The 24,882-nt window shown below is 45.3% G+C and overlaps 1 protein-coding gene across 2 annotated transcripts in view; it reads left to right on the top strand.

The window, feature by feature from the left end:
• SLC6A11 (solute carrier family 6 member 11) overlaps positions 1-24,882 on the top strand; it is a 121,336-nt gene that overhangs the window by 69,780 nt on the left and 26,674 nt on the right. For both annotated transcript variants that reach the window (XM_025376316.1, XM_025376317.1), the window contains one exon: positions 24,402-24,505. In XM_025376316.1, the coding sequence (XP_025232101.1) occupies positions 24,402-24,505 (104 nt within the window). The remainder of the gene's footprint in view (positions 1-24,401; positions 24,506-24,882) is intronic.

The following is a 24,882-nucleotide window of genomic DNA, read 5'->3' as shown; positions in this document are numbered from 1 at the left end:
TCTCTGCAGGATTAGGAAGAAAAGTCTTTTCAGAAATAAGCAAACATCAGAGGTGGAAAGTCTGTGTATATGCAGGATATATATGGTCCATAGTTCAGTGTAGCTACAGGATAGATTTTGTGATAGGGAATCATAAGAAATAAGATGAAGTCATTAGGCTGAAGCCCCTTCGTTAAGAACCTTGACTGCTAAGCCAAAGAGTTCAGATTTCATTCATTGGTCTGGAGGGAGCTGTTGAATGTTTTTGAGCAAGAGATGATTGGCATGAAGAGAGCTGTAATTTCAGAAGATTACTCAGATAAGAGAGAGGCTCAGCAAAGCTCATCAACGAAGAGTATGTGTTTTCAGAGCAGCATGTGAATGCCTGCTCTTCATTCTCCACTGTGTGACATTAGGCAGGAGGCTCATCCTTTCTGAGCCTCAGTATCCTCTCGTAAACTTCTAGAGGAGAGGGCCTTTTCCTTTACTCATCTCCTTCCTCCATGCAGATTTGGTAAGGTTAGGTGAAAAAGCACATATTAGCTGTTTAGAAGGGGCAAGCAAATAGAATGAATTTGGATAATACAATGAGTTTGGAGGAAAAGGAGGCTGCCATCAAATGACCTTGAGTTTTGAGGAGTATGGCAAGGAAGAATTTAACTGAGGATGGAGAAGGCTTTGCAATGTCTTGGGGGTCTGAGAAGAAGCCTGGCAGCTGTGATGTTACAGCCTATGGGCAGTTGTGACTGGAGCTAGTGCCATCGTGTGAGTTTGTCTGGCTACCTCCAGAAGTTCAAGAGGATCAACACAGGAAGGAGAAGTGGAGTCACTTCAAAGAGATGTCAGCAAACATTCAAGGTGCACCTACTGTATGCAAGGCCCAGCCAAGCAGTGAGAGTACGGGATGAAATGGTGGTGTTTTCACCCTTGATAATTTTGCTGTCTCATAGAGGAGAGATGTTGTCATATTAGGGGCTGGTGAGAACCTTGGAGAGTCATGAACTGAGCTGTGCCAGCACAAAAAAGTAACAACTGAGTGCCTGTTTTCAGGTATTCTCAAGCTGTTTTGTTAGAATTCCCACCTCATGTTTATTTATCCACCAAATATTTGTTGAGTACCTACTCTGTGCCAGGCATGATGCCAGGTTTTGCTTTTTAAATTAATCGGGAGAAATTTACCAAGTATCCATTCTTGGTAGACATTTCCTGGGCACTGTGGGAGTGGGGTGGAGGTTGGGTGGGGAGGATGAGTGAGGCACATTTCCTGTTTTCTCAGACAGGAGTTTTTAAGTGGGGGAGGGTCTTTAACCCCCCCTCCCCCAAAATTGCACATTAAATTTTGCAGATTAAGTATAGTTTTTTTAGATCAATAGATTGTTATTAATTTTAGCTGTTTTAAGTTTACAGAAAAATGGAGCAGAAAGTACAGAAAGCTCCCATATACACCCCACACCTCTTCCCAATGCCCATTTCCCATATTAGGAGCATCTTGCATTTGGGTGGTACATTTGCTACAATCAAGGGGCCAATATTGATACATTATTATTAATTAAAGTCCATAGTTGACATTGGGGTTCTCTCTTGGTGTTGTACCTCCTATGGGTTTGGAGGTACCTCCAAATGTGCAATGTTGTACCTCCAGTGAATGTGTAATGACATACCCACCATTGCAGTATCACACCGAGTAGTTTTCCTGCCTTAGAAATCCCCTGTGCTCTGCCTGTTCAGCCCCCACTGCCCCAAACTGATCTTTTCCCTACCTCCATAGTGTTGCCTTTGCCAGAATGTCATATAGTTGGAATCATACAGTATGTAGCCTTTTCAGAGGAGCTTCTGTCTCTAAAATCTTATTACTACTCAAAGTGTCTCCAGGCCAGTAGCACCAGCCTTATTTGGGAGCTTGTCAGACATACTGACTCTCTCAGGCCCCATCCCAAGTCTGCTCAATCAGAACCTGCATTTTAGCAACACTCCTGGTGGTTTTTATGCACATGAAAATTTGAGGAGCACTGGTCTAAGAGAGTGCTCAAGGCAGGCTGAGGCCTGTCAGACAAACAAGTGAGGGCTTGTGGTCAGAGGAAGCAGAAGTTCTGGGGCCAAGTAGTCCAGACAAGAAGGAGTTCCTTCTTGGGGCCACCCACCTGCCCTCGCTCCCACTCCAGGGGAGAGAGAGAGAGAAACACCTCAGAGCTTCCCAAAAAGGGAATGGAATGGATCCCTTCAGCGATTTCCACTTTCTAGAACTACATTGTCCCATACAGTAGCCACAAACCACATCTGTCTATTTAAATTGAAATTAAATAAAATTTACAGCTCAGTTTCTCTGTTTCATTAGTCAAATTTCCCATGCTGAATGCCCACCTGTGACTAGTGGCCACCATATCAGACAGCACATAAATAGAACATGTCTATCATCATAGAACATTCTATTGGACAGTAGTGCTTTACAAGAAAAAAGGCCCAAGAAGCAGGAGGGTGTGTAGAATCTGGAGCTCCAATTGTGCCAGGTGCTGGAAATGGAGCAGTCACTCCTGGGGCCCTGAAGGCATGCTGACAGGCCTTGTGGGTTTCCTTCCTAAGAATGAAACAATAGAGTTCTAAGAATGCCCACTGAAGAGTCAGGACCAGAACCATGGCCACAATTGTCTTTGGCAGAAAGGACTGCAACTGAAGTCCATCTGTGAAGTGCCGTGGGAGGCTGTGATAGCTGTGCATGCAGCACCACTGGGCTGGGAGGAAAGGATCTATCCCTGAGTGCAGTGGAGAGATAGGAGGTGTGGTGCTGACTCAGTCAGTGTGGCTGTTAACTATCTTTGTCCTCTTTCTGAATAAGAAAAAATACTCTAGGACACAAATTCTGCTCCAAATCCCACACTCTCATCATCCCTGTGATATCTTGATTTTGCCTTATTACTTCTTAAGAGTTGATACTTGTATTTCACAACATGCTTTACTGATATGTTTGCTACCCATTGTTTTCATTCCTTTCTACAGGATTGCATATTCTTCTTGTTGGAGTTAATCCTTTAGTAGTTCTTTGAGCAAGGACCTGGAGTAACTAAGCTCTCTTAGTCTGTGTATTTCTGGAAAGACATTTATTTCACTTGAATGGTAGTTTAGCTGGGTATGGAATTGTAGGATGGTAATTTTTAAGTTATATTTTGAACTTGGATACCCATATTGCAAGAGCAGTGTGTAATCATACCCACATCTGGCACTTTCATGGTGAGCTGAGGGGTAGAGTTTCTAACTTCTGGTTCACTATGGGACAATCCTTTCTAGTGCTCTTTTCAGTAAGCCTAATTAGCTTTTGGTCATACCCACAGCATGCAATCTTAACTCTACAATTGGGAAGGAGTGAAGCCTCAGCCTCTCAGACTTCTATTTGCTCAGATGTCCCTATGGGTTGCTAGATCTATTCCTCCTCCTCCTCAACTTTCAATTTTGACTTCTCATTTCTAGCATCTGGGAGAATTTTCTATCTTCCTTAAAATGGATTTAAAATGTTACAGATTTAAAAGCCTGTGATTTAAAATATTTCATAATTATCTGTTTTCTGTAACTCTCATAACAATCTTAACCCTCAGCATTTACTTTTCTTTATCTGCTAGTCTTGAACACGATATATTGAATGTTCAAGTAGCCAATTAATATTAAGGGAGATACCCTTAGTCACTCATGCTTAATTCATTAGCTCAATTTTATTCATAAAGTCATGTGTCAGTGGTGGTGATGGCATATTTCATAATTTCCATGGTTTTACATTCTGACACTAAATTTGTTTCTTACACACAGAGGAAAATTATACTCATGAAGGTATTTGGCAAAGAACTCCATGAAGCTCATTTATTTGCTACTTTAATAAGTTTGAGAGCCAGTATATAGGTCCATCTTCTTCTTTTGTTGATGAGTACCTGAGTGCCAGAGAGAGGATATGGCTCACCCAAGGCCACAGCTGGTGGAGAACTGGACCAGGACCGAGAACCTCCAGTTGAAACATCTGCCACTTTTCCACCCCTTTGAGTCTATTTGCTCATCTATGAAATGAAGAAGTTAGACCAGACGTGGAATCAGGTCCTGCCTCACTAATTTTGTGTCCTTGGGCAGGTCACATAACCTCTCTGGGCTTCCATATTAATAAACCCTACTCTGTCCACCTCAAATGGCTGTGGAAAGCATCAAATAGGCAGATGTGTGTGAAAGAGCTCTGAGCAACACAAGGGCTACAGAGAGGTGTACGCAGCTCTTGTTATTAAGTTGCTATGACTGGTTCTTGCAGCTCCTCCATAGTTGGGAAGAAGTGTGCTTTGCAGATGCAGTGTGTTCTGATGACTTCTGATCTAGCACTGCTTTGTAAAAGAGCAGGAATTTCTTCTGTGAGCAGCAAGATGCCGGGTCTTTGATACCTCTTAGTTGGCTGGGATTGTGACACTTGATGTCCTTCTCTGAAAATTCATTGGTGTGTGAATCTCATGTTCCATTTCTCTCACTTCTCATATGCAAGCCAAGTGCTGGAAAGCCCTACAGGGTGAGTGCTGAGTCCTGCATAATATTCATACAGAGGCCAGACATAGCTCTGGCTCCTTGCTTAGGGTCTCAGTGATGTTCCAAACAGTAGAGGCCAGTGGGTGCTGCTTAGCCTCCTATGCTGTATCCATCTCAGTCCTTCACGTCCCACTGCTCACCCCAGGAGGCATTGTTGCATGGTAGGAAACTCCCAGGCTGAGAATCAGGAAACCTAGCTACACCACCGACTTTGAACTGTCACTGTACTTCCCTGTGCCAGAGTTCCGTCAGCCGTAAAATGGGAGTGTAGTAAAATCACTGTCTTCCACTTTTTTTTTACTATCAATAATCCCTTTTATTTTCCCCCTTATGACCCACCAACACGGGCCATGTTGTGCTGACAGGAAGTTCCTATTAGCAGTTGTATGTGTCTGACTAATAAAAGCTGGCAAAGCCCAGAAATTATTCTTTAAAATGTACTTTGGGGGAGATAAAGCCCAGAGAGAAGGGATGATTTACCTGTGGTCATGAGAAGATTTTTATATCATAAATCACCTGGAAGGGGGAAACTGCACGTCTCCAAGGTTATAGATGATAGTGCATTAGGATTTCCCAAGGCTGTGGGAGTGCGTGGGGGAAACGGGTTGGGTGAATGTCATTCTAAGCAAGCGTATGATTAACTTTCCTGGGGGTTAATCCAAGCTACACTTGACCAACCCTTCCAGAATGTGAACATTTTATTCAACTCTACCTCTCCTATGATGGCTTGCAAACTGCCTAGCACATAGTAGCTGCTCATTAAGTGCATATTGTAGAATGTGTTTGTCATCTCAGAGTTAAGCTCCTGCCTGGGACAGTGGGTACCATGATAATTGTTCTTCTCCAGTCCTGTCACCTGTTCGGAGCTTTAAAGAAAATATTCCCTAAGAAAGACAGATGAGGAAAATAAATAACAGGTACAGACCTCTTTAGTGAATACCTCAGAGACAGAATATAAAATTAATCCATAGGTTTGTGCAAGGTGAGGTTGGAGGAATACAAACTTCTATCTTCTTATACTTGCTCCCCTTTCTCTCTTGACTCATGAAAGACTTATACCTTGCCCAGAAGGGGAACAGCTGAAAATGAGGTTTAACAACTGCTCAGATGAATCTGTGAATCATAGATGGATAATATCAGGAGTTCAGAGGTGTTTTTAATCTTTGAGGGGATGTCAAGGAGGAGACAACTGATCCCAGAAAACTCAGTTTTTCTGATCTGAGACTGACATTGGTTTTGGTTTCTGACATCACCTGGGCAGGGTAGGAGTTTCCTCAGTTCCCGCCCCCCTGCCCCAATACAAGCATGAGTTACTGGGCACAAAGCATAGTCTCACAAAAGGATTCCTGAGAAGTGTCATGAACGCATCTCTTCCAGTGAGACCGCCAGTTCCCACTGTGGGACAAGAGTATTCCTTCTGCTGTCTTGTGGGTTGGTTCTGCCTGCACAGGGAACACCCACATGCCCACCCCCTGGACTCTACCATGGGTGTTTCACTATGTCAACTTCACCACAAACCTTTCTAGCCCCATCCATGCATTCTATTTTATTTTTTGATACACTTCAAAGTAAGTTGTAGACGTCGGTACACTTCAGCCTTAAGCATGTTGGCATTGATGTCTGTAACTTACTTTATTTTTACCTAATCATTCTTGGCTTTGCGGCTCAACCCAAAGCCCTGAAAAATCTCTGAGGGAAGCATGAGGAATGAAGACAGCCCCTCCCTCACAGTGGCTTTGCCCCAAAGCCAAGGCCACTGTGTCCCACACATTATCCAGGAGGGCATGTTGTGGTGGCCTGCCATCTCCCGTTAATCCACCGAGGTTAGCCGCCCCTCCTGGTTTCCTGCCTGACACAGCCCTGCATGTTTACCCATTCCCCCAGGCCCCTGGGTCCTGCTGCTCCCACTGGCCTATGTGAACCAGGATGCTCCATTAGTCAGATTCCCAAGGAACTGGAGCCATTTAAAGCTGTTGCCTCTTCCATTCAGATGAGCATAGGAGAGGCCGTGTGAGCAGGTGGCAGTGCGACCCTGAAGGCTGGCAGGACCTGAGAGGTGGAAGGAGAATGGTATGTAAGCAGGGCAGGCAGGTCAGTGAGTGTCAAGCAGTGAAATTGGTTTGGACATTGGGCCTGCGGAGAACAGAGAGACAGGATAAGAGCGTTTGGCTCCAGGCTCATTTACACCACCTCTCCTCTTGGTAAAGATGATGGCAGTCTACTGGGAAGATGAAAGTGAGCTGCAGCTGGACACTGCACAGAAAGACAAACACCACGTGATCTCACTTACTCTGTGTGTAGAATCTAGAAAAGTCAAACTCACAGGAGCAGAGAGTAGAATGGTGGTTCCCAGGGGTTGGGTGGGCAGGGTTGGAGAGATCGGGTCAAAGGATATAAGATGTCAATGCCACAGGTGGAGTGAGTTCAGGAGATCTATCGTACAGCGTGGTGACATAGGCAATGACATGCAATACAATCATGTGTACTTGAAAATCACTAAGAGAATAATATTAAGTGTTCTCACCACACAGAAAGTAAGCAAGGCAATGCATATGTTATTTAGCCTGATTTAGCCTTTCCATAGTGTTTATGAATTTCAAAACATCATGTCTAAACCACAAATATATAGAATTTTTGTCAATTAAAAATTAAATAAAATAATTTGGAGCATATTTTTTAAAAAGTGAGGGCTTTGGGATCATACAGATCTGGGATTGAGTCTTCTAGGCATCAGCTGAGTGATCTCCCAGGGCCTCGTGTTCTTCCTCTGTGAAGTGGAGATGATAATAGTACCAGCCTATGGTGTTATTGTGAGAACTGAGGGAGAAAAACAGCCTGGAAGTGCCCAGTAAAGAGAGGGAGGCTGGTGAGGATTCCAAGGGCTGGTTTTCTGCTGCTGAGATAATGCAAGAGAATCCACTCACCTTTTTTAAAATTTAATTTTTTTAATTTGAGTGCATTTTATTGATTAAAAAAGAAAGTTGGTAATATTACTTTTTGTAGAAATATGAAGACAACATGAAGTTTGGACTAATGACTCTTGGGAACTTGGTACTTTTTTTTCCTAATTTTATTTTATTTAAGTTCCAGGATATATGTGCAGGACATATGCACCATGGAATATTATGCAGCCATAAAAAAGACTGAGATCATGTCCTTTGCAGGGACATGAATGGAGCTGGAAGCCATTATCCTCAGCAAACTAACACAGGGACAGGAAACCAAACACCGCATGTTCTTGCTTATAAGTGGGAGCTGAACAATAAGAACACATAGACACAGGGAGGGAAACAACACACACCAGGGCATGTTGGGGAATAGAGGGAGGGAGAGCATCAGGATAAATAGCTAATGCGTATGGGGCTTACTACCTAGGTGATGGGTTGGTAGGTGCAGCAAACCACCATGGCACACATTTACCCATGTAAACTTTTTTAGGAGCAAAGGTCATCTTTGCATGTGCAGGTGATGCTCATATGGGCAGCTCACGTGGCTTCTCAATGGCCCATGAGGAGAGGATGTCTCCTCCTTTCTCACTCCTAATGCTGCCCAAGGCGAATGCCTGCAGAGAGACTGAGAGGCCCCAAGGCCCGGTTCCTTGAGGTCTGTCCACTAGGCCTGGGAGAGGAGGCATTGACCCTGCAGTGAAGGCTGGGCAGGGCCAGCTGTTGTAGCATTTCTGGGACAGAACAGGTGGGCCTGGCCTCCTGTCCTTTGTAGAACATTCACACCAGGGTGGGGAGGAGACAGTCAGGGCCTCTGAGGCCAGCTCCTCCCAGGGCTAGAAAAGCTGGCTTTTCTTCTGTTACCCCAAGTGGGACCTACCCAGTCAGCCCCACACACACCTTCAAAGATGCTTTTTCAGGCCCAAATGAATGACCCCTCTCTAGCCACTTAGCATTTACTGTGAGCCAGGTACTCTGTGCACACTCTACAAACCTAGTCTCATTTTGTCTTCAGAACAACTCTGGCAGCTTGAAATGATGATTTTCCCCATTGTACCCACAAAGAAACTGAGGCTCAAAGAAGTGACCTCCTCAAGGTGGCCCAGCAGAGCTGGAACTCAACCAGATCTGTCTGATTTTGTGAGATTTTATACCTGCTCTCCTTTCTCTCTTGACCCGTGGAAAGCTTCTACCTCACCCAGAAGGGAAACAGCTAAAAATAAGGTTTAAGAACTGCTCAGATGAATCTGTCAATCACAGACGGATGATATCAGGGGCTTGCTCGACTTTCTTTTTCCTCATATGCTTTCTAGATTGCAAGGCCCTGAGCACGGGGTGGGGAGCTTCATTCTTGCTATAGTCTCCATGTGCTATACAGAGTGCTCAGGAAATGATGAGGGGCATAGACCCCTTAACATTAAGCTTCTTAGCAGCAGAAAGCCCCAAACACCTTTTGCCCTGAGTTCCAATGCAATACATGTATTAGTCCATATTCACGTTGCTGATAAACACATACCTGAGACTGGACAATTTACAAAAGAAAGAGGTTTATTGGTCTTACAGTTCCACATGGCTGGGGAAGCCTCACAGTCATGGCAGAAGAAGAAAGGCACATCTCACGTGGTGGTGGCAAGACAGAGGTTGAGAGCCAAGTGAAAGGGTTTCCCCTTATCAAACCATCAGATCTCGTGAGACTTATTCACTACCATGAGAACAAGTGTGGGGGAAACTGCCCCCGTGATTCAATTATCTCCCACCAGGTCCCTCCTATAAAACGTAGGAATTGTGGGAATACAATTCGAGATGAGATTTGAGTGGGGACACAGAGCCAAACCATAACATTCTGCCCCTGGCTCCTCCCAGACCTCATGTCTTCACATTTCAAAACCAATCATGCCTTCCCAACAGTCCCCCAAAGTCTTAACTCATTTCAGCATTAACTAAAAAGTCCACAGTCCAAAGTCTCATCTGAAACAAGGCAAGTCCCTTCTGCCTATGAGTCTGTAAAATCAAAAGCAAGTTAATTACTTCCTAGATACAGTGGAGGTACAGGCATTAGGTAAATACAACTGTTCCAAATGAAAGGAGTTGGCCAAAACAAAGGGGCTACAGGGCCCATACAGGTCTGGTCAGCAGGGTGGTCAAATCTTAAAGCTCCAAAATGATCTCCTTTGAATCCATGTCTCATATCCAGGTCACGGTCACGCTGATCCAAGGGGTGAATTCCCATGGTCTTGGGCAGCTCCACCCCTGTGGCTTTGCAGGGTACAGCCTCCCTCCCGGCTGCTTTCACCGGCTAGTGTTGAGTGTCAGCGACTTTTCCAGGCACAGGGTGCAAACTGTCAGTGTATCTACCATTCTGGGGTCTGCAGGACAGTGGCCCTTTTCTCACAGCTCCACTAGGTGGTGTCCCAGTAGGGACTCTGTGTGGAGGTTCTGACCCCACATTTCCCTTCTGCACTGCCTTAGCAGAGGTTCTCCATGAGCACCCTGCCCCTGTAGCAAACTTCTATCTGGACGTCCAGGCATTTCCATACATCTTCTGAAATCTAGGCAGAGATTCCCAAACCCCAATTCTTGACTTCTGTGCACTTCCAGGCCCAAAACCATGTGGAAGCTGCCAAGGCTTGGGGCTTGCACCCTCTGAAGCCATGACCGGAGCTCTACATTGGCCCCTTTCAGCCATGACTGGAGTGGCTGGGATGCAGGGCACCATGTCCCCAGGCTGCAGATAGCATGAGACAGGAACTCTGGGACCAGCCCAGGACACCATTTTCTCCTAGGCCTGTGGGCCTGTGATGGGAGGGGCTGCTGTGAAGACTTCTGACATGCCCTGGAGACATTTTCCCCATTGTCTTGGGGATTAACATTTGGCTCGTCATTACTTAGGCAAATGTCTGCAGTCTGCTTGAATTTCTCCTCAGAAAATGGGTTTTTCTTTCCTTTTTTTTTTTTATTATTATACTTTAAGTTCTAGGGTACATGTGCACAACGTGCAGGTTTGTTACATATGTATACTTGTGCCATGTTGGTGTGCTGCACCCATTAACTCGTCAGCACCCATCAACTCGTCATTTACATCAGGTATAACTCCCAATGCAATCCCTCCCTCCTCCCCCGTCCCCATCATAGGTCCCGGTGTGTGATGTTCCCCTTCCCGAGTCCAAGTGATCTCATTGTTCAGTTCCCACCTATGAGTGAGAACATGCGGTAGGTTTTTCTTTTCTATCACATTGCTACAAATTTTCCAAACTTTTATGCTCTGCTTCCCTTATAAAACTGAATGCCTTCAACAGAACCCAAGTCACCTCTTAAATGCTTTGCTGCTTAGAAATTTCTTCCACCAGATACCCTAAATCATCTCTCTTAAGTTCAAAGTTCCGCAAATATCTAGGATAGTGGCAAAATGCTACCAGCCTCTTTGCTAAAACACAAGAGTCACGTTTGCTCCAGTTTCCAACAAGTTCCTCATCTCCATCTGAGACCACCTCAGCCTGGATTTCATTGTCCATGTCATTATCAGCATTTTTGTCAAAGCCATTCAACAAATCTCGAGGGAGTTCCACACTTTCCCACATTTTTCTGAGCCCTTTAAACTGTCCCAACCTTTGCCTGTTACCGATTTCCAAAGTCGCTTCCACATTTTTGGGTATCTTTTTAGCAGCACCCCACTCCCAATACTAATTTACTGTAGTAGTCCATTTTCACGTTGCTGATAAAGACATACCTGAGACTGGGCAATTCACAAAAGAAAGAGGTTTATTGGACTTACAGTTCCATGCAGCTGGGGAAGTCTCACAATCGTGGCAGAAAATGAAAGGCATGTCTCACGTGGTGGCAGCAAGAGAGAGAATGAGAGCCAAGCAAAACAGGTTTCCCCTTATCAAACCATCAGATCTCATGAGATGTATTCACTACCATGAGAACAGTATGGGGGAACCGCTCCCATGATTCAGTTATCTCCCACTGGGTCCCTCCCACAACATGTGGAAATTATGCAAGTACAACTCAAGATGAGATTTGGATGGGACACAGTGACAAACCATATCAATGCAGAAATTTCCTCTCTCTGTCTCTGACTGTGCTTGGTTCCTTCTAGCCACAGGAGCTCATCCCAAGACTGGAGCTCTCAGGCAGGGAAGAGGCTCTTCCACTGTTGGCTGTGCCTGTTCCCACTCCTCAGCCACCACAGATATCCCCTGGGAGGCTCCTTGGGGCATAAATTTGAGTGTGTTCCCATTCACTGTCAGAATTCTGTTTCACACAGAATTGAGCGGTGTCTTTCTATATCCTTGATATGGCTGCCACAAGCATTCTCCTACTTGGGAACTTTGAGTGGCTTCTGCCCAAAGGTACAGAGATGAATGAAACACCAGCTCTGTGAATTCCATGAGGCTCTAGAAGGTCTATTCCATCTCCCCTCTCAGCCTCTTGCTTAGAAGCATTTCTGCTGGGCAGCTTCTGACAGATTTCTCCTTTCCTGCCCTCTAGGCCTTTGTTTGTAGCATTTGTTCCACTGGAATAGCCTGCCACTTTCTGCCAGCCTTCTAGGCCAGCATAAGTGCCAGAAATCCACTAAAAACACATATCTCCATGAGTATGGTGTCATTTTCCTCCTTCCTTTCTGTGTCCCTTGTGTTTCATGTGAAGTTTGTCCCTAGTATGGAGCAGGAGCTTAAACACAGGTGTTCCAGTGTCTTCCTGGGCTCTTAAAACTGCAAGGTTGAAACGCCCCATGTAAAATGGGTTCAGCTGACCCAAAACCATAACCCTGTTATAAAGCCTGGGATGGCTGGGCTGGACGATTCTGTCTTGCAGGTTTCTGCTCACTCACTATCTCTGACAGGTGGTGGATGTCTTTCCCCATAGCTACACTGAAGGCAGAAGAGTGCTGTGATTGATCAGTAATGCCTCCCCTGGGCAGAAATGGGGGTTGGATGTGCATGTCACATAGTTGCCATCTCCTTTGCAATGTAGTTCCCTTATTTTACAAGTTGGAAAACTGGGGCTAGGAGAAAACAATGAACTTTAGGGAGAACACACAGGAACTTTAAGGGCAAGCTGCAATTGGATCCAGGTGTCCTGTCCCTCTCAGTCCAGTATGTTCTCCACTTGGCCTGGTAGTTAGGACTCGGTGTGAGCTTTGAGCACTCCTTTCCTGTGTGCTGGAGACCCTAAGCAGCTGTGGGCACCCTATAGACATTTCTTGAGTGCTTATCCTGCACCAGCAATGCGCAAAGGGTTGGGGATTCAGCAGTGAGAAAGCAGAGCACCCTGCTCTCGGGAAGCTTCCATTCTAGTTGGGGGAGACCGACAATAAACAATGAATGCCACAATATGATCTCAGATATTCATCTATCTGCAGCCAGACACAGAAGTGATTACCTTCACCATTGCGGCTGTTTTCTTTTCTGTTCTCCTCCCAAGGACATCTTTTCTATTGCTTGAAGTTTAGCTCCCATTCGGGTCCTCCAGCGCATGGAGCACCCTGGCTTGGCATTTCATTTCCTGGCTTTGAACAAGTTCCATGGTTATTAGCAAAGAAATGTGGTTCTAGGGGGAGATGATGAGGCTTCATCCTAACAGCTTGCTCGGCTGACACAAAAGAACCTGCCTGATCAGGCTGCCTGATTGGGAGCTGAAGTCTGGCTTGGGCTGGGAGCCCCTGGCCCAGTGTTGCCCATGGGATGTGGGTTCTGCAGCCCCACAATCATTGCCCGCTCTGACTTCCCCTGCCTCAGTGGCTTCTAGCCAGGACTAGGTAGCACTGCTGGCCTGGGGTCATTTACAAACAAGTGGGGGTGTAGTTTTGGCTGCTAGAATGACTGGGAGACCTCTAGCATTTGGAGAGTGGGGGCTGGTGGGTAGACATCCTACAGGGAGCGGGACAGTCCTGCCCAGTGAATTGTCTTGTCCAAGATGCCAAGAGCCTCCTCCTTAAGCAGCACTCCTTGGGGAAAAGCCTGGTCTAAACTGTCTTTCCCTGAGTCTGTGTGGACATCCTGGGAAGAGCTTGGGGCTGGGAATTGCCATCTTCAGGCGTTGCTCAGGCTCATCCTTCTCTGAGCCTCCTGCATTTAGCATTTTGGTAAAATGGGGCTCAAGCAACTGATGTGATAGATTAAGGGGAGGCCAACTGCCCATCTGCCCTCTGCACTCTCCATGCCTGGACATGGCTGTCCAGCCTCCTGGGCAAAAGCCCCGCCACAGTCACCCTCGTTCCCTGCTCCACACAAAGGGGCCACTGGGGTCAGCCTACACACCCAAACTCCCCCTGCACAGAACTGAACGGCTCCTCACCACCCGCAGCGCAACCCTTTAGCCCAGTGACACTTTACTGGCAGGGCCCTGGTTGGCCGCAGGGCCGGCTGCCCAGGGAAGGGCTTGGCACCAGAGCGAGAGGCTGCAGAACATATTTCCAGTTGGGTTTACAGGCCAAGAGCCTCAGTCCCTTCCCACCACTGTTCCCACTGGCCCTGCCCGCCTGCCCAGCACATTAGCATTTAAATATCTCCAAAGTCGTCTCCACCAAAGCCCTCTCCCCCCATGGAATCCACCAGGGAGGGAGCATTTGAATCCCTCTCCCAGACTCCCCTTTCCTCATAATGGCCATACTGTATTCATCAGCTTCTGTATGTGGCATTAGCCGAAAGAAGGAGCAAGGGCGCCTAGCAACCCAGAGGAGGCTGAGAAAGAGGTGGGAAGGAAGTGATTTTCATGTAATCATTCACTTCTACAAAAGCCGTTGTCAGGTACACACTGGAAACACAGCTGTTTTATTATTCTCCTAACCTACTTTTAATCTTTTGAGAATCCTTACCAATATAAAAGGCAAAAAGAAAGAGCTTAATTCAGCCATTTTCTGCCGGGCCATATAAGTTATATTTTTGCCTCAAACTAAGGCTCTGCTTACAAAAGTTGTGTGTGCGTGTGTCTGTGTGTGTGTGTGTGAGTCTGTGGGTGTGTGTCTGTGTGTGTGTGTGTAGCTGTCTGTTTGAAGGAAAATGTCGAAGAAAGAAAAGGCTGTGGGTTGGAAGCCCCAGGAGGGCCACCAAGCTCTGTTCTGGCTTCTTGGATCCAAAAGCCCATACCGCATGTGCTGTTGGGTCTGGCGGTTTTCACGCATCTTCTTGGCCAGGCGCTGGAAAAGCAAGCAGCCTAGGAGGGATGAAGTGTTGGTTCTTCTCATCCATCCCTGTTGGACCCAAGCTGGTAGCCCTAAGAGGCATGTGTATCTGCTTTAGTGATGGGCTGTTCAGCTTTTGTGCTTCTCAGAAATCTGATTAGTTCACCTGATGGGAACGGAAGCTGGGATGTTGGAAAGGACGTGGGAGCTTGTTTGCATAGTATAATTGAGTATCGTCAGCCACCAAAAGAAACCAGATTAAGGGGATGGTACCAGGTACTCCACTATACACTTTACATTCATTATGTCTTTCTTTCACAGGCAAGGAAGTTGAGGTTCAAAGAGGTGAAGTAATTTGCCCAGGGTTGCTTAGCAGTAAGCAGAAGAGTAGAGCTCCAAGCTGGGTCTGCTGACCCCAAAGTTTTTGCCCTTTTCAGTAAGCCCCTGCAAGGCTTAAGGCATGCAGCCTGGCTAGAGCTCTCTTGTTTAACTTAGGCCCCTTTGGCTTGGTGTTTCAGTGCCTTCTCCCAACGTGGGCTAGGTTCCCGGGGCAATTAGAAGATTCGTTTGTTTGTAAGCCCAAAGTGACTCCTCACACTGGCCAGTGTGTACATTTCTCTAAAGTAAATGACAAGTGACTCCCTCTCCCTGGGTGTTAGTTTTTTCATCTATAAAAGGGAGCTAATAAATAACAATGGCACCCACCTTAACAGTGTAGATGAGGTGAGTTTAATACCTGTACAGCGCTTTCCATCTGGTATGTCATAGGTGCTAAGAAAAGTTAGTTGGTGTCATTGTGATCATCAGCATGACTATCATCATACACCCTCTTACTGGTGCTTTCATGGCAGGATGGGTTAATGCTGCATTTGTCAAAGACCTAAGGCATTACCACAGCAAACACCAGCCAATTCCAGGACATAGAGATGGATTTAATTGGTCGGCCTGCTGATGCTGGCTTTGGTGACAAGCAGAGGCGTGCCCTTCTGCTCTGACCGGTGGCTCTCTTTGCAGATTTGAAATCACATTTCTAGGGTAGCTTTTTCTGAAAGCTGTGCTGCCATAGATGCTGTAGAAAATCCCAGAGCAGCATTTGTACCTTCATGGGTAGGCGGGACCCTGGCCCCTACTGCCACTGAACTCACTACTACACTGAACTCATCTCCCATGCCCCTCCCCACAAGTTGCTCCTCTCTGCCAGATGTTGTTTGAGAGCTTATCTGCCTTTGCTTGCTCTCTATCTCTCCTGCTAAAGTGTAAGCTCCTTAAGGGTAGGAGCTCTGTAACATTTAGTGACAGCTTCAGCCTCCATTCCTGGGACTCGTGCCTGGCACATGGTAGACACTAAATGCATGCTTATGGTGGGGGGAAGAGGGAATAGGCTTTTTCATTTCCTCCAGGTTTTTGAGTACTGGAATATCCTGAGAGGGAATAAATGTTGACTAAGCACCTGCTGCTCATGAGGGCTCCAGTGCTGGAGGTTTGTTTCACAAATGTTATTTCATGTTCTGTGTGTGTGAGAGACATGCTGCCCACATATGCACGATGACCGTCTCCCCAGTCTCCCCTATTGGATAAGTTACTCGAAGAGGTAGGAAAAAGAAGTGAAGCTTTCTCCCCCAAACATCTAAGAAATTAGACATTCTACTTGCATGATCAAGGCAGAAATGTGGAGAAAAGGTGAGCATGTTTCCAGCAGCTCACCTGTGTCTAACCTGGGGATGACAATGCTCACCTCAGAGCAGTGTGTGGGATACACAGGTCATAGGACATACAGTCTTGTAAACTGTGAGGTGCTGTCCATGTGGACTGGGACAGCGTATGCTGAGTATCCGTCATGATGACTGTAGCTAAAGTGTGGGTGGGGAAAATTTGTCCTCGTCCATCCATCCTTTCTTGCTTCTCCCAGCAAATGTCATCAAGGAGCTACTCTGTGCAGCCCTGTGGCCCTAGCTGGGAAGGTGGGCTACACCCTTATTCATTGTTCTCTGTACCTACCGTGCACCAGGGCTCATTGGAACCAGTTGCCTTGAAAGAGGTGAGGTTGCCCCAGAGCTGGAGGCGGGACCACCTCTCTTCTAAAGGGGCCCCACTCCCCTGTTCCCATGCAAATCTGTCCTCCAAACATCTGAATGTGGACCGCCCACAGCTGTGCTGCCAGAACGCCCCCCATTCATTGCTGCAGAACATGGGGAGTGATCCCTTTCTCAGCTGCTGACCCAGCTTCCTTAGGGTTTGTTTTGTTGAGACTGTTTTCCCTTCAAATTGTGTTGAGAAATAGGAAGCCCTTTCTCTGCTGAGCTGCTCCCTTTGTAGCGTCCTGGGAGATGCTGGTCAGTAGGCTCAGTTGCCTGGTCTTCCTTTCATTGAGGTGGGGTTGCCTTTGTTCTGTTTGACTTGACAGCTGCAGAGCGTTTAAATCCCAGCTGAGACTCCAGGCCTACTCGGCAGACCAGGAGGTCCTAGTTTTTCTCTGTAAAGTGTAGAGCCAGAACGCGCTGGGTTCAAACCCAACTCTCTCCCTTATAAGCTGTTTGACTTTGCAGGAGCCTATTTCCACTTCTGAAAAAAATGGAGACAATAATACTTACCTAGTAAGATCATTAGGCAAATTATGAGATTGTGTACATGAGAGTCTGTAGTATGCAGTAGGTTTCAACAAACATTAACTCAAGTTTTTCACTTCTTAAGTCATTACCAAAGCGATGGAAGGGCTGGTTCATGAATGTTCTGTTAGCTTATTTTACTAACTTTCTTTTCCCCTTTTGCCAAGTCATTCTAATGGCCACTATGATTTTGTTTGTTTGTGCTTGTGGGATTTTTAGTTGAAGAAAGTAGCTGTAGGTGAAATAGACTTGAAATAATGCTTTGGCGGAGATAATGCTGTGTTCACCAGTCATTTATTTTTCTCTTCCTGAGTAAATGGGAAGACTACATTCCCCAGACTTCCTTGTCTTTAGGTTGCAACCAAGTCACTTGGATGTGGCCAATAATGTGTATTTGGGAGTGACAGAAACCCTCAGGCCTAACCCTTAAAACTTTCCCAAGCAAACCTCCAGTTTCTCTGCCTCAGAGGCTGTGCTGGAAGCTTGTGTTAAGAGATGGTGGTATCATAAAGGAAAAACACTTAATATCACAAATCATTGGGTGGAAGAGAGCCCCTTCACAGGGGTTGTGCTTTAATCTTTGTGTGGGTGAGAAATAAACTTTTATTGTGCTAAACTACTGAAATCTGGGGATTTATTGTTTAATACAACATAACCTAGCAGTAATTATCTTAACAAATACACCACCTCACTGATGAGTTAATTAGTTCCTTTCTAGACTGAGAGGCAAGGATGACAATTGGAGCCATGTTGCATTTTCACAACCACAGGCATCTGTGTAAGAACACAAACATATATCAGTTATGCTTTCTGTAAAGGAGCCTAATGATGCAGACTCCATGTGAAAGCATCCCATGGTTCTTCATGGGATGTTTTCAAGAAATCCAATCCCATACATTCTCAGGCTCTGCTATGCCCAAATGAGCATGTGTCTCAGCAGAAAAGCTGATCTCAAAATTGGTTTTTCAAATGTGAAAAATAGAAGAGGCCAGGGAAGAAAATGTTAGATCTGGAGTCAGGGAGATGTTAAGTTGCTGCTAAAATCCTGATGATGTTCAAATCTATGTCTCTAGCCCAGACATCTATATGTAGCCCCAGACTTTCCATGTGTCTCTTGAACATCTCACTTGATGTCTCAAACTTCCCTTCTCCAAATTAATACCCATTTCCCCACTTTATACCTTCAACCACCCTTAAAAAAACCTGGATCACCCTCTAGTGTTGCACCCCTACCCATCATATCTGGGTATTCATCCAGCCAAGATCAATCTTCTATAACCTGCCCTCTAAAGATTTCTTGAGAATCAAGAAGATAAGGTGGCAACAGAAAAAAAAAAAAATTGTTTTAACTTCCTAGGATCTTCCCATCCAAACAGAGAAACAAGAGTAGTAAAACAAAAACCCTATGGACAGCACCTTCAGCACAACTAGGTGACTCCATGAACCACAAAATGTGAATAGATGGGGCCAGATGCCAACAGCAATGACATCTGCATGATATCAGTTCTGCAGGATAAGATGAAGATGAACATAAAGGTAAAGGGAATTCTGACGATCCAGCACCAGGAAACCCAGAAAGCTCTAACATGTACTGGGAGAGGACTCTCTTTGGGGGTAGAAGCTTGGTGGACTTATCTGAGAACATCACCTCAAACGAGGAGGGAGCCTATGCAGTCTCTAACCCCTAGGAAGTAGGGGAGGACTGCAACAAATTTGGGCAGAGGTCTGGGCCCTGTGAACACTACACACTAACCAGTTGAGGCCCCATTGTCATTAAGAAGAAATTACGGGAAGCAGAATCCAAATTGAGCAGGACAGAGACACTAGAGGAAGTGAAAGGAGAAATTTTGGATAGGAGTGGGAGAAAATAATAGAGAACAATAATTTCAGAAAGAACTATCTGTATGGCCATAGTTTTTAAGAGTTTTTGGCAATAAAAGAAGAAGGAAAGTTCAGATTGTGAGTCTGGAAAAATCTATCCTGGACCACTCTCATTCCTCTACACAAGAAAATCCTCTCCTAAGAGTACAGGAAAATCTATCTCACCTACACGTGAGCAACAGAAGACGACTGTGATCAAAACTTATGCAAAGCTATGATAAAGAAAATAATTATGGGGAGGATATTGTCCCAAGGCATTGCACAAAGACAGACTTACAAAACAGCGGAACACTGAAACTTAATATTTCAAAACAAGCTAAAGGAAATTAATAAACCAATAGATACTATGAGGCAAATAGCATAAATGAAATTGTTAGACAAAAAGACTATTTTAAAAAAGAGCTGACAGGAAGGACAACTTACAAAAGAAAAACTTAAAAAAAAAATAACTAAAATGAAGGAATAACAGTGAATACAGACCATGGATAATATGACAAAGTAAACAGAAGATGGAAAGGAGGAACAATGTAAAAATAAAGTCAGAAATGAACAAAGACTTTTTAAAGAATGAAAGAAAAAGCGATAGGTATAGAAGGTGAACAAAGAAGGTCCAACATGCATACGAGTCCCCAAAGAAGAGACCCAAAGCAATGGAAGAGAATAAATACAACAATAATTTTGGAATCTTTTTTCTCCTGAAAGAGAAGACTTGAACTTGCATCTTGAAAAAATATACCATGAGCCTGAGAAAATCAACACAGATTAGTCACTGTTGGACTTTATTAAATTATAGAACAAAACCTGTTGGACATCCAGACCAAAAGAATAAGTGCTTTATAAGGGGAAGCAAGTTATATTGGCACCAGACTTTTCTACAGCAGCACTTTGTGCCAGAAAACAACTAAGCAATATATTCCAGATACTCAGGAAAAGAAAAAGAGAGCCAAGGATTTTATATACAGCCAAATTGCCTTTCAAGTATGAAAGTGACAGATCAACTATTCTAAACATGCAAGAACTCAGCAAATATTATTTCCTATGAGCCTTTCCAGAGGAATTTACTACAGAACAAGCTACAGATAACAAAATTGACTGGAAAGGCATTAACATAAGGGCTGGGGATGATCATTAAATTCATAGTTACCTATCAAATTCACATTAAATAATGACTATAAGGAGCCTGGCATGGTGGTGCATGCCTGTAGTCACAGCTACTCAGGAGGCTGAGGCAGAAGGATCATTTGAACCCAAGATTTCAAGGCTGCTGTGAGCCATGATCACACCACTGCACTCCAGCCTTGGCAACATAGCAAGATCCCATCTCAATCAATCAATCAATCATTCAATCAATCAGTAAAGGCTATTATGTGATGGTTGTATGTTCTGATAATCTAGACAGTATATGCAAAATTTGAAGATAATAGCATATATATGAAAAGTAGAAAAAGTTTACAGATTGACTTTTAAGTATTAACTGGAAGCAAATGGATTTTTCTTCAAATCAGATACTAGCAGGTAGGGAGTGAAGACAATTGGAGGCTGTAGCTAATTTCAGTATTCCTCACAGCAGAGAACCAACAGACTGTGTCAAAAAAGGGGAGGACTAAGGGTATTGTGTAAAGGTGCTGGTTTAATGGTGAACATCAGACTGAAAATGACAGACTTTTCCCCATAGAGGTAGGGGAGCAAGATGGAAAAATCATTTGAGAATATACCCACCTTTCACATGAATCTTTAAGCCCAACATGCCCTCTTTCATCTCTTCTCCAATATTGAAAGGTGTGCCTCCTCCAGGCAGCCTTCTCTGATTGTCTTAGCACAAGTTTCTCTTTCCCCACATCTGTCTTCTCCTAGCTACTGGGCACATTGTTTTGTGAATGTTTTATCTCACCTGAGGACAGAGATGGAGTGCTATGTAAAACTGAGTGGTACATCTTTCAGAGTCTGACACAGGGCTCTGCACAGTATACAGGTGAATGAACTCAGTGAATGCTGGTCCATCAGTAATTCGGGTTTGATTAGAAGATTTGGGCTCATATCCTCTGGGTTTTTCTAAGAGCTAAATGTTGCTATTAGCTTCAGTTTGAAATGAGAACAATTCAATTCAACATGACTTAAATAAAAGAGGAATTTATAGGCCTCTGAAATGAAATGTTCTAGGATAGGTCTGATTTCAGGTCTGATCCAGGGACTCAAGTCATGTGCTAATATTGGTCTGCCTTTGCTCTAGACTCTGCTTTCCTGCGTGTTGGCTTTAATTCTCAGGTAGACTCTTCCTTCATGGCCAGTGATGCCCCCAGCAGTTACAAGCTTAACATCCCCAGAAAAGAAAAAAAAAAAAAAAAAAGTGTCCCATTGACTTGCCTTGCATCATATGCTTGTCTATGAACCAGTCACTGTGGCCAAGAGAAATCCTTGGATTGGCCAAGCCTGGGTCATGTGGCCAGCCCTGAATCTACCTCTGAGTGGAGAAGAGGTAGCTTTCCAAAGTAAAATTGAGGTACTGTTACCCAAAAAGGAAAGACGGATGCTAAGTAGGCAAAAACAGCAGATGTCCATTTCGGTGTTGATGGGTCCAAAGAGCAAATTGAAAAAACAAACAAACAAACAAACAAAAAAACCTGCAAGTGACAATCATTGGTTTGGGGGACATATCTTTGGGGCTTGTGGGTTGAAAGCTTTCTTTGGTGTTGCCTAACTCACAGAGCATTTATTTACCATGTTAGGCAGAGGGCCCACTCCAATGAGTGATGGGATTCAGTAGGGATTGGGGAGCGGCTCTCCCACAAGTCTGAGGGCTTTGCTCACTCTGGCCTGCACACTCTGACCCAGGACAGTGAAGGAAGGACACCCGGTTTGTGGCAGCATTAACAAGTGTGGTGGATTGAAGGCCCAGAGTCTGGTCAGGCACTGAGTAGCTCTGTGAGTTGCCACTGAGATTTGGCCTCCCATTTCATGGGTCAGCAGCTGCACTGCTTTTTGTTTCCCCATGTGGCTCACTGGCCTTTCTAAGCAGAACAGGCAATCCACTGAGGTAGTAAATGGGGAAACTGAGACAACGCAAGAGGAATTAAAAATACAACCGTTTCTTCTCAAGTCTTGAACACTTTTTCTCCACTGGACCCTTCCTACCAACATTTCAGCATCCTTAGGCTTCTACCATTTCCAAAAACCTTCCCCAAATTGTATTTACCCTTTTACTACCAGCCTACCCCCACTCACAGCAAAATGTCTGGAGTTTGTTCTTGTATTTCCTCTTTCCAGTTTCTCCTACCCCCTCTTGGCGCACTCTGGTCTGCTGGCACTACCTGCCTCTCCCTGCCCTTGCACTTCATGAAAAAGCTCTCCCTCAGTTCCTCACAGAGCTCCAAGACCCTAAACCCAGTGAGCCTTTTGTTAGAGGAGAAAAAAATACACTTATTTCTCAGGTTCAGAGGCAGCATTATGATCTTCCATTTTAATAGGCAATTTGTTGAATGACTTAACACAGTTGAGCAGACCCACCCACAAGAATGACTTGTACCGTGTAATCCAGTTCTGAAGAGGGAGAAGATACTGATACTTTGCCTGGAAAGGAAAGAATTCTGGGGTCCATTGGGCATGAGTGTTTTCCTTGAATCGCTACCACATGGAGGAGAGGGATGTGGTCTGGGTGCCCCCAGAACGAGGAACACAGGAAGAGAGCTCATCATCTTTAAAAATGTTCTAATAGTCAGAGGTCTCTGAAGAAGAAAGGGTCTGTGTCAGGAGATAGTGAGCTCCCTGTCACTGGTGGTAAGCAAGCAGAAACTATTCTGTCAGAAGTACTCAGAAGAGAGTTCTGTGTTGAGTGAGAGGTTACACCAGAGGCCTTCTGAGGCTGATTCCATGTTGGAAATTCTGGGACTGAATGAGCATACATCTCTAGAGGCAGACCTTCATGGACTTGCACCTGCCACTTCCCAGCTGTGTGGTTTGGGCACATTACGCAACCTCTCTGTTCCTCAGTCTCCTCAGCTGTAAAAGGGGGCCAATAATAGCACCTACCACATAGGGTTGCTGTGATTTTTTAATTTTTTTTAATTTTTTATTTTTTGAGACAGAGTCTTGCTCTGTCACACAGGCTGGAGTGCAGTGGTGTGATCTAGGCTCACTGTAACCTTCGCCTCCCAGTTCAAGCAATTCTTGTGCCTCAGCCTCCCATGCAGCTGGGATTACAGGTGCCCGCCACAATGCCCGACTAATTTTTGTATTTTTAGTAGAGACAGGGTTTCACCATGTTGGCCAGGCTGCTGTCAAACTCCTGACCCCAGGTGATCCACTCGCCTCAGCCTCCCTAAGAGCTGGGATTATAGGCATGAGCCACCCACCATGCCCTGCCGGGTTGCTGTGAATATTCAGTAATACATGAAGGGCAGTAATGCATGGTGCCTGTACATTGAGAGGTCTGTGTTTCCTGTTTTGTATTTTTAGTGTGAGCCCTGTTCTCTAGATGGCATTTGATACCTAAGCATGAGTCTCCTCAGCTGCATTGGGATTTGAGCTCTGGATTTTCCTTGGCAACTTCTAGGGGCTGGGCTCAAAGAGAGCCTGGGGAACGTGTTTGAGAAGCCACTGTCATTTCCGTTGTGCATGTCATGCTGTCCACAGCAGTTTTTATCAAAAGGGAGCTTGGGGACTAAGAAAGTAGTTATCTTATGTACCACGCAGGAAGCCGAGATGGGGGAATCTGTTCTGAAAGGGAGAAGGACATGGTGGGCCTCCCTCAGTCCTCCTCTCCCTGCCACCTTTTATGCTGAGTTCAGCTATGTAAATGCATCATCCTGGACAGAATCTTATGACACTTTTCTCATGGTGGCCTTAATCATAAGGAAAAGGAAGCATTCGTTTTACCTTAAACATGACTTACCTTGGAAGCAGGCACTAGATCCCAGGGGCTCGTGGTCCTTGTTGCATGAATCCTTACAACAGTCCTGATAGGGAAGTTTCTTCCCTACTTTGCTGATAAGGAAACTAAGCCTCAGAGAGGTTAAGTAACTTGTCCAGGGTCACACAGCTGAGGCTGGGGTCCTAAGCATTCAAGTTCTTGCTATTCACTGAGCTGTTATTCATAATGTCTGGCAAATTCCCAAATTAATTGAGGACATTTACACTTGATCATGTGGTCCCCAAGAATAGAACTCTTTTAAAGGGGATCCTGGGTAGGTTAGGAAGTTTAATTATCCATTGTGGAGTTTTTCTGAAGGGTAGAGTGTGGGTGGGGGATTTCAGAGACCAGGGCCACCCTCTCACCACACATCTGACTTCTGTTTATGCCATCATCTTTGTGCCTTCCTACAGGTCTGGGTAGATGCTGGAACGCAGATCTTTTTCTCCTATGCCATTTGCCTGGGCTGTCTGACTGCTCTGGGAAGTTATAACAATTATAACAACAACTGCTACAGGTGAGCATTTCCCTGGGCCCTGCCAGCTCTCCACCAAACCCTCAGAGCCCTCTAACCTGCCAGGCTAGTTTATATTTGTCTGCCCACCTTGCAGGGCCCCAGGAGGAGACAGATAGGCTGTTTGTTGACCTCCCGCTACCCAAGGGTCAAAGAGTGGGCCACCAAGGAGCTAGGAGAATAACAAATGTAACCAGAGTCTCTCTCAGGCACAAAGCCAATCCCCCACCACCACCAGCATCTCATTCAAGTCTCAGTGCCACCTCGTATGGGTAAAGACACATCCCAGGGTGGATAAGTGACTTGCCTGATCACAGAGCTAGTACATACACCAAGGGCCTTGTTCTGCCACCTACTATTTAGAAACCTGCTTCCTGCCC

The sequence above is a fragment of the Theropithecus gelada genome, chromosome 2 (assembly GCF_003255815.1).
Source record: "Theropithecus gelada isolate Dixy chromosome 2, Tgel_1.0, whole genome shotgun sequence".
Lineage (NCBI taxonomy): Eukaryota > Metazoa > Chordata > Mammalia > Primates > Cercopithecidae > Theropithecus > Theropithecus gelada.
Note: the sequence above shows the minus strand (reverse complement) of the source record. Positions and strands in the feature narration are given on the sequence as shown.